This window comes from Antennarius striatus, chromosome 16 (genome assembly GCF_040054535.1).
Source record: "Antennarius striatus isolate MH-2024 chromosome 16, ASM4005453v1, whole genome shotgun sequence".
Classification (NCBI taxonomy): domain Eukaryota; kingdom Metazoa; phylum Chordata; class Actinopteri; order Lophiiformes; family Antennariidae; genus Antennarius; species Antennarius striatus.
Genome location: NC_090791.1, coordinates 18,922,690 through 18,932,537, shown reverse-complemented (window position 1 = coordinate 18,932,537; position 9,848 = coordinate 18,922,690). Strand labels below are relative to the sequence as shown.

The 9,848-nt window shown below is 40.3% G+C and overlaps 1 protein-coding gene across 2 annotated transcripts in view; it reads left to right on the top strand.

Annotated features, from left to right (window-relative positions):
* The first annotated feature begins 1,721 nt into the window (after window positions 1-1,721).
* abcc1 (ATP binding cassette subfamily C member 1 (ABCC1 blood group)) overlaps window positions 1,722-9,848 on the top strand; it is a 39,784-nt gene continuing 31,657 nt past the window's right edge. The window contains exons 1-6 of one of the 2 annotated variants that reach the window (XM_068336104.1): window positions 1,722-1,884; window positions 4,516-4,692; window positions 6,919-7,044; window positions 8,246-8,383; window positions 8,617-8,742; window positions 9,349-9,410. In XM_068336104.1, coding sequence (XP_068192205.1) covers window positions 1,831-1,884; window positions 4,516-4,692; window positions 6,919-7,044; window positions 8,246-8,383; window positions 8,617-8,742; window positions 9,349-9,410 — 683 coding nt within the window. In that variant the 5' untranslated portion in view covers window positions 1,722-1,830. The remainder of the gene's footprint in view (window positions 1,885-4,515; window positions 4,693-6,918; window positions 7,045-8,245; window positions 8,384-8,616; window positions 8,743-9,348; window positions 9,411-9,848) is intronic. The other variant, XM_068336102.1, reaches the window with a different exon arrangement.

The window sequence follows — 9,848 nt, the reverse complement described above, 5'->3', positions numbered from 1 at the left end:
ATAAACACCATAAAATTAAAAAATAAACAGTATCAAATTTAAAAAATATAACAGTATTAAATTGAAATATAAACAGTATAAAATTAAATTAAATTAAATTAAATCCATTCAACCCCGTGCTGACCTCGCCACCTCCCCCCCGCTCCTCCTGAGAGAGTCATTGTACCCCCTGATGGCACGGGGCATGAAGGAGGACCTCAGCCTCTCTGTGGAGGCGCTGTGTGACAGCAGTCTGCCGCTGAAGGTGCTTCTCTGCTGGGAGAAGGTGGTGTGCAGGGGGGGCTGGTGTTGTTCATGATGGCCCTTACTTTAGACATGGTCCTGCTCTCCAGAAGCGTCTCCACAGAGTCCAGGCTCAGCCCGACCACTGAGCCCGCTCTGCGGATGAGTCTGTTCAGACGGTCCATATCTCTTTTCCTGGCCCCCCCACCCCAACACACAATGGCGTATGACAGCACACTGGAGACTACGGACTGATAGAACATGAGAAGGAGCTTAGGACAGATGTTGAAGGAGGCCAGCCTCCTCAGGAAATACAACCTGCTCTGCCCCTTCTTGTACACACAGTTCGAGTTGAGTGACCAGTCCAGTCTGCTGTCTAGCTGCAGTCCCAGATACTTATAGTTTTCTACCACCTCCACCTCACTGCCCTTGATGATCACTGGCTGTGGAGAGGGAGGTGCCCGCCGGAAATCCAGCACCATCTCCTTGGTCTTGGAGACGTTAAGCTGGAGCTGGTTCTGTTGGCACCAGTAGTAGTTAATTGAAAAATGAAAACAATGTCAAAAACTAAGACATGCTGCAATGCATGTTTCTCAAGTCCTTTGTTTTTATGGGAAATTTCTTTTTACACTAATCACTCACATATAATTGTTGCACGCATATTGGCCTAAAACGTTGCAATAGGGAGCGATGGTCAAGGATGAGGAGTGACAGGATGACTGCGTTTCTCAAGGACACCTCGGCAGTGCTCAGAAGGTGTAGCTACAAGGCTACACAATCCTTTTTCAGACTGGTCGCCAATATCCAATTTTTAGCCCATCCAAATTGATATTGGGTATCTCTTTTGTAGTCTGAACAGTCACATACCACATGAAATCTGATTTTTGCCGGACGGATTGAAACCACATTCAGGAGGTAGTTTCATATCGGATATGGACAGCTGCATCTCAGTCTGAACAGCTCCAAACACTCCGATTGGATGCGGTGGTCTGTGATGTCATATCTGCGACGCGAGAGCCAGACGCCAGAAGGAAGAGCGTCGCGCATTACGCAGCAGTAAAACATGGGAGACGTTGAGAGTGCCCCGTGCGTCGGAAATTTTCTCCATCCCTATTAAACAGTGATACCCCCAATACACTAAGAGAACAAAACTTAGTGTATTGGTGGTTGCTGTTTGTGCCGCCGTCGCAATTATATGACCTCACACATTACACCAATCAACGACAGCCCCGCTCCAATGTCGTTGCGACGGCAACTGGTCAGATCGGCTGATAATGTGGTCCAGTCTGAACATAGCAAGATCTGGACACTTACTAAAAACAGTGTGGACAGTCAGCCCTAAAAATCGGATATGGAAGGAAATCTGATTGGTATCCGACGCGCCTGCAGTCTGAACGCAGCCTCATCGTCAGGCGCCCACTGGTCTTAAACCAGCCAAACCGACAGGTGGCAGTAATGCGAGATTACGACTACTAAATGACGTCACATACCAACTAAGAAGAACAAAGGGGGCGGGGGAAACCCGACGTCACCAACCGGTCTGCCTTAGCGAACAGGTTACAAAACAAAAACTGGCTTCCAAAAATAAAGCTGGGTGTCGAACTTTAAATGCGAATGGGGTTTGACACATTCTGCAATCCGGACAGTTTGGGTCCATTTTGGGTGAGTTTTTCTTAGACAGTCATGGTTCCTGCAAACGGGTTCGGTTGTTACCGTTAGCCGTGGGTACATGCTAACCGAAGGTTATTAGTAATATCAGATCAGTATAATGATCCAGCGCATCGAACCGAACAGGAGCTGCTTCAAATCCGAATTGGCCACGTTGAGCAAAGGAAGTGTGAACCGTTTACACGGCAGTGGAGCAGAAATACAACAGTCCGATATTAACAATGTAAAAGGAGAATTTTCTCTATTGCATGTCAGGCAGCATTAAAACAATATCCTGGAAGTGATCAAACAAATGGTTTATATGTGGCGGCATGACTTCTACCTGCGGACAGACGTTCCAGTTAAATGTCACTCGATCAAACATTTCCTTCCCTTCTCGCATCAACACTCGTCTTTTCTGCTTGAAGAGCTCCAACCTCGGGGTAATCTTACGTCACATGTTGAAAGATCCTAGTCCTAGTCATTTCTATTTTCTAATAAGAAAATTAATGTTTTCTTATTTTTATTGAAATAGAGGGTTTTAAATCGGGTTTTTTAACTTACACATAAAACGATTGTTCCATGATTTCACTCTTTTGTACATCCATTGATCATTTTAAATACTTCTAAATCATGAAAATATTATACCAATTATAGATACCGTATTCCCTGCACTATAAGGCGCACCTAAAAGCCTAAAAAAAACTCATAAACCCGTAGTGCGCCTTATAAGCCGGTGTGTCTTATATATGGATTAATATTCATATATTGGTTAAAAACATGATCTCTGAAAAAAAGCCAGCAGTCTGGCCGCCAGTCATGCCGCACTCCGCCACCAGAGGAGCCCCTCACAAGGCACTCGGGCCCACGCCCCCTAACAACGGTAGTCAAGGGGCGTCACCGAAGTCCCGGCTCTGACTGAGCTGCTCTCAGACGGTAGAGCAGACTGTAGGAGCACCGGTGGTTACGCAGCAAAACAAAAGGAACTTTCAACAATTTGACTGACTGACCTCAGTATTTCCTAACTATTTGGCGTCGGAAATAACTCACTTTAAAATTAATTGGTCTTAAAAACGCCATTGTGCTGGAATCTAGTGACGATCCATTCTATTAGTCTGTGGAAACACACGGAGAAACTGGCATAAAGGTGAATTAAAGACCCTCAAAGCTGAACTTCCAGCCTTTTTTGAAATATCAAGAGCAGTCACTGCTAGACAAAGGTGCCAACGGGTGTGCTGCATTGATTTACAAATGTAGTTGATAGCTCTGGGGGGCGGAGGGGCGCATTCAGGTTTGTGTATTCTGTCTGCAGCGACGTGCTGTGAGATTCACGGCGGTGAGACACCGACGTTAAAGTCAGTTCTAGGAGTAAAACAGCGTCACAGTTGACAGTAAATTAGCAGCCTGACATTAAAAACTAGTTAAAAAATTGTTTAGGACACACAGCAGCAAATAGCTGCACCTCACCTCCGACTGGACTACCGATCGATCGAAGCAATAATTAATAAACGAAGACGAACGTTGGAGCTTAAATATCTGCTTCGAACTTCAGATCAGATGCACTCGTAACGAATTTATCCAGTTTTTAATGTCAGATTTTTTAATAGGCGTGTTGACTTCTTTCTAAGATGGCAAATTGATCAGGTTTCCTTGATGAGGCTCAGAATGGCTTATTGACATAACAATAGGGGCCATTCAAAGGTAGTCAGGAAGTCATGAATGCAATCATGACAGACTGAGCAGTGTGGCTCTATCTAGTGGACGGATTGCGCAACTACAGCCGCTGCAGTTTATCAAATGAATTTTATTTATTTTTATTGTGGGCGCTTTATAATCCGGTGCGCCTTATATATGAAATAAATTATAAAACAAATTATTGAGGGTGCGCCTTATAGTCCAGTGCGCCTTATGGTGCGGAAAATACTGTACTTGTAAAGATATTATAAGTCAAAATGTACTTTATACTCTGTATACACTCTGTAGAACATGTTTTTTAATGAATACAACACATGCGCGAAGAAGCATTGTCATACTAAACACAACTTTCAAAAATTTTTTTTATTTTTTAGACAGAAAAATAGAGGAACCACATGTGTGTGTTTGTGCGCATTATTTAACAGTTAAAATATCTATACAGGATATAAATCATTAATTTGAACAGAAGTGAGAAAGGGTCAAACTAAAAGCAAGAGGTGAAAAAAAAGACAAACAACTGGACAGGAGGCGATGCGACACGATGTCTAGTCAAATGCACCGCGCACATGCAACAAAACAAAAAAAAAGCAAGTTCTCCAAGTAACCTTAAATAGAAGACACTGAAGAAAACCTAAGGAGAGAAACGTGAGCTACAGTGACAGCAGTCACTGTAGGGAAGGGAAGTCGCTGTGTGTGACTGGCCAATCACAGAGCGTGAAGACTCTGGCTCTTGGCTCAACCCTAGTGTATGTGTGTGTGTGTGTATATATATATATTTTGTGTGTATATACTCTACACACACACACACACACACACACAGAGGAACCATTTACACTAACAAATGCTAACTGACGGATCGTGATTCGGAGACTTGACGTAGGACCTAACTGGTGAGCACAGATGTAAAGTTGTATTAAGTGTAGTCAGCTTGTTTCTTGTTGTCTCTACCAGGATTGGAACCTTACATGGTACACAACCAACCCAGACTTCACTCACTGTTTCCAAAGCACCGTCCTTGTGTGGCTGCCTTGCCTTTACCTCTGGATATCTGCCCCCATCTACCTCTGCTGTCTCCGCAACTCTCACCGTGGCTACATATGTATGAATGACTTCAACAAAGCTAAAACTGTAAGTTCTTTATTATATTTTATGATATCAAGGTTATTGCTATTACTTTGTGTAAAAAACAATCCGTTTAAAAGCTGGTGTCAAAACAACTGATGGAGCATCGACTATGACAGGGCATCTCTGAATTTATTTCCTGTTCCTAAATAGTTTTCTACCTTCCTGACCTATCATTGTATCATTTACCAACAAACTGTGTTAAGGTTTTAGGATTTGGTTGTGTTAGGGTACCTGTAAAGATCACCAGTTCATCTTTTGAGCAAAGCAAAGTGGTGCAGGAGCTTCAAGCTGTTTCTTGAGGACGGTTCAGCGGAATGGCTCAGTCAGAGCAACTTACTATAGAACCTCTTTTTCTGGAGTCAACTCAATGCATTTATGGAAATGAGGCCTCCCTGTCATCTGACATACAGTGGCTGTAAACAATTCAGCACTTCCTCTTTGTCTCAGAGATATTGTTAAGCCACAAATACTTTTAATGTTGACCATTGTTGTGACCTCATGTCCAGGATTTGGCAAGACTCAGAAACTTGAGCCTTGATCATGCCGATCTCATGAATACTGACATAAAGAAAATTTCAGGAAAGATGGCTTCAGTTTTCTCTGTTGATCCTGTCAATGTGAAAATGGGATGTAAATGTAAAGTTAAACTCTTAACAGTATTCACAGCATTTCTGGAGCTTAGTCGAATGAATGAATGTAATGAAATCGGATTTCAGAACCATGCACTTCACTACCTTTCAAAAGCTTGGGTTCACTCAGACAATTTTGAGTTTTCCATGGAAAGTTACTTTTATTTACCATCATGTGTTGTAAAATGAATAGAAAATGCATTCATGACATTGACAATGTTAGAAATAGTAAGTTATATTTGAAATAAATAATTCATTTGTTTCAACCGCATCTTCCGTTGTGGGGGGTCGCGGGGTTCTGGAGCCTATTCCAGCTGGCTAGGGCATGAGGCGGGGGACACACTCTGGGTGCGACACCAGTGTGCTGCGTGAAATAATATTCAAACTTCGCTTTTGTAAAAGAATCCTACATTTGTAGCAATTACAGCATTGCAAACCTTTGGCATTCCAGCTACTAATTTGTTGAGGTAATCCGGAGAAATTTCATTTCGAAATTTCTAGAAGCCCCTCCCACAAGGATTGGCTGAATGGGCACTTCTTGAGTATTGTACGGTCAAGCTGCTCCCACAACAGCTCAGTGGGTTCTAAACCTGATGACCTGCTGGCTGCTCCATTACAGATAGACCAGCTGCCTGCTTCTTCTCTGAATAGTTCTCCACAGTTTGGAGGTGTGCTTCGGGTCATCGTTCTGTTGTAGGATGGAATTGGCTCCAATCAAGCTCATGAAACTGTAAAATGGATTGATAGCCTTCCTTATTGAAAATACCCTTTACCCTGAACAATTTTTTCACCTTACCAGCACCAAAGAAACCCCAGGCCATCACGTTACCCCCACCTCTATACCTTTGTAGATATTGCACCAAAAGCCAAACTTTTGCAGCTAAATAGTGATTTACCACATTAGATATATATAAAGTGTTTTTCTGATTAGTTCAAAGTTATCTTCATTGAAAAAAACAGAGCTTTTCTTTTAAAAATATGAAAATTTCTAAGTGACCCCAAACTTTTGAATGGTAGTTTATGTCCAGTGAGAAGCTGTTCTGTTATACCTTACAGTAATACACGTAAACCTCATCTTAGGTCTTTCATAGGTTCAAGGAGACGTGTGTCGAAAAATAACGTATATTGAATTTACTTTTTCTCTCCGCTAAACTAAAAATAAAATTCCCACTTATTTACTGTACTTTATTTATGAATGCATTTTGAATAATATATGGTAAATACTAATATATGTTAATCTTCAACGTTTACTATGTACTAGGTTGAAATTTTTATTTTTTATCATTGTACAGAAAAAAAATCTGAATTTATGAATATAATTTGGCAGTGTTTACCATAAATCACAGAGGCTTTACTTATGACTGAATGACAAAATAAGTCTTTTGTAGACTCACAATGCAAATACAGGAATTATTATTATTGATAAATAAAGTGATGTAAATTTTATTTTTATTTTTCTGTGTGTTTTGTGAAAACCGCCATGAACCCATTTCCTCACAACACTTTGGTATGGAAAGTCCAGCAGTGTCCAACCACGCATGCACAACCTGTATAATGTTAGTGAAACTGAAGAGAAAGCTCTGAGTTGTTCCTTTTACAGGCTGTTGGCTTTTTGCTGTGGATTATCTGCTGGTCAGATGTTTTTTACTCTTTCTGGGAAAGAAGTAATGGCAGAAGTGTTCCCGCCTTCCTTCTCATCAGTCCTACCTTACTTGGAATCACAATGGTGAGTTATTACGTTTTTCATGACAATTGTGTTGAAATTAAAAGTATTTTGTTGCATGCAGCCACACCTATATGAAATCTACAATGATTTAAATGACAACGACAACTAGACAGCAGTCAGAAAGTGCAGGATCCGTTTCAAACTTTCAAAAAAACCCTGTCTTGCAATGTCTGAAAATGGAATCCACCCTTACCTTTAAATCCACGCAAGCATATACTTGCGTTGTTTCTTTGAAATCTGTCTAGTAATTAAAAACAACAACACACACACACACACAAACACACACACACACACACACACACACACACACACACACACACACACACACACACACACACACACACTTGTTGTTTGAGAAGTGAAATTACATTTACAGGATTTACAGAAAGTGTATAATAATTAAACAAAAGTAGACCGGTGCATAAATTTGGGCATTTAAAATTGTGTTATTTATTTGAATATCTTAAGCACTAATTACTGGAACACAAAATTTTCTGGGTGAGCTCATTGACCCTTGATCTACATACACAGGCGAAGCCAATCATCAGAAAGGATATTTAAGTTGGCCAATTGCAAGTTGTTCTTGTCTTTGCATCTTCTCTGAATAGTGGGAAAATGGGAGCCTGAAAGCAAATATTATTCGACATCAGAGTTTAGGAAAACAATACAAAAAGCTAGCTCAGAGATGTCAGCTATCAGTTTCCACTGTGAGAAACAGTGAGGAAAGGCCCACAGACCAGCTCCACAGACCAGCTCCACAGACTTACAACATGAGCACATGAGGACAAGCCAGCTTCATTTTGGAATAAGGTGCTGTGGATTATACTAATTATAATTATTATACTAATTATACTAAAATTGGGTTATTTGGACATAACAAGGGTAACTAGGCATGGTGGATGAAGAACACAGCATTCCGAGACGAACACTTGCTACCCACAGTAAAATCTGTTGGTGGTTCCATCATGTTGTGGGGCTGTGTGGCAGTGCAGACATATATATATATACAGTGTATTATAACACACACACACACACACACACACACACACACACACACACACACACACACACACACACACACACACACACACACACACACACACACACACACACACACACACACAAATCACAGCCCTGTTTATTTTAAGTCTCATTTGTATGTATTTTCCAAACATGATGCATACATGTGTGTGTGCTCTAGTTACTGGCCACCCTCTTAGTCCAGTATGAACGGATGAAAGGGGTTCAGTCCTCTGGAGTAATGCTGATCTACTGGCTGCTGGCACTTCTGTGTGCCACAGTCACCTTTAGGTCCAAGATACTCCAGGCACTACATCAGGTGGGTCAACAAATTAAGTCTGTGTTAATTAAATTAAATTTGATGTCACATTTAAGTTTTGAACATGTAACTTTATTAATTTGGTTTTCTGATTGTATCATAGTAGATGTGATTAAAAAAACATCCCACGTGTGTTTGTGATGTTGTATCTAATGTTCTGCTAACAAAACAAGGTCTTACAATAGCAGATCCAGTGGGTTAAAAACTTGATCTGTTTTATATTTCATTTTAAGCCATTGACAGTGTCTGTGTGGAGGTACACCACCTTCTATATCTACTATGCTTTGCTGCTGGTTGCCCTGATCCTGTCCTGTTTGACTGACCAGCCTCCTCTCTTCTCCCAGGCCATCAAAGATTCGGTAATCTTTCATTGTGTTTGTCTCTGTCTCTGTTCCTCTCTCTTTCTCTGTCATAATATTAGGAATGGAAACATTTACACTTTTTTTTTTTTTTACAAATGTTTGTTGACTAGTTTCTGATACTAAAGCTGATAAAAAACTGCCAAGAAATTACTTTCCCCTAATTTGAATCACCAGATTTTCATAACAAATGCGGAGTCCTTCAGGTGGTGCTTTGGTTTGTTTAATCCCTTAATAACAATGCTATTTGACTCATTTCCAAACATGATGGAACTGAGCTGTGGTCTTCGCAAAGACGTTCAAAAGAAAAATGTGTATCTTGTCTAAAATAACTAATGTCCTGTAGCTGCATGTTCCTGACTTTTCAACTCGCAATGCATTTTTAGTCATATCGTCAAAATGAAGCATGTGGTCTCATACATTACTTATTTAATGTCTGAAGGATAGAAGCACTTAAACTGATGCACTAATGTGGCAAAAACACAGGGATTATTTAATGATATACAATAATATGTCATCTCTGTGTCTAGTTGCTGTTTTCAAGTATTATTATTTTTTTGAACTTCAAAAAAGTATTATTGATCTCACTATATATATTTTTTTTAGAATCCCTGCCCTGAGACAAGATCTTCTTTTCTCTCCCGAATCACTTTCTGGTGGATCACCAGGTGAGCAGACCTTTATTATCCAGGTGGTATGTGTCCATACACCACAGAAAGGTTAAACTCTTAGTAACTGTTTGAGATCTCATAAAAAGCATTTGGAAACCTAAAGTCTAAATTTAAAAATTACTAGGACTCAAAATTACATTTTGAATCCTAGAGGGTACAGCTCAGCAAAGGAAGCACTGTCCAGAGAAACCCACACTAATATCTAGTGTCATGTGCACTTGCCATAAACTTGACATATGTAAAGACTTTTAATTTTTGTATCACTGAGACTGAGGGCATGGTGTGAAAGGGTATTTAAAGATACAGTATGAACTATTAAGAATGATTCGAGTGAGCAAAATCAATTTTATAATTTTAATAATTTCAGGCATTTAACATAAAACATAAAACCTCTGGGGTTTGACAGGTTTAGTTTACAAGTTTACCACTACTACC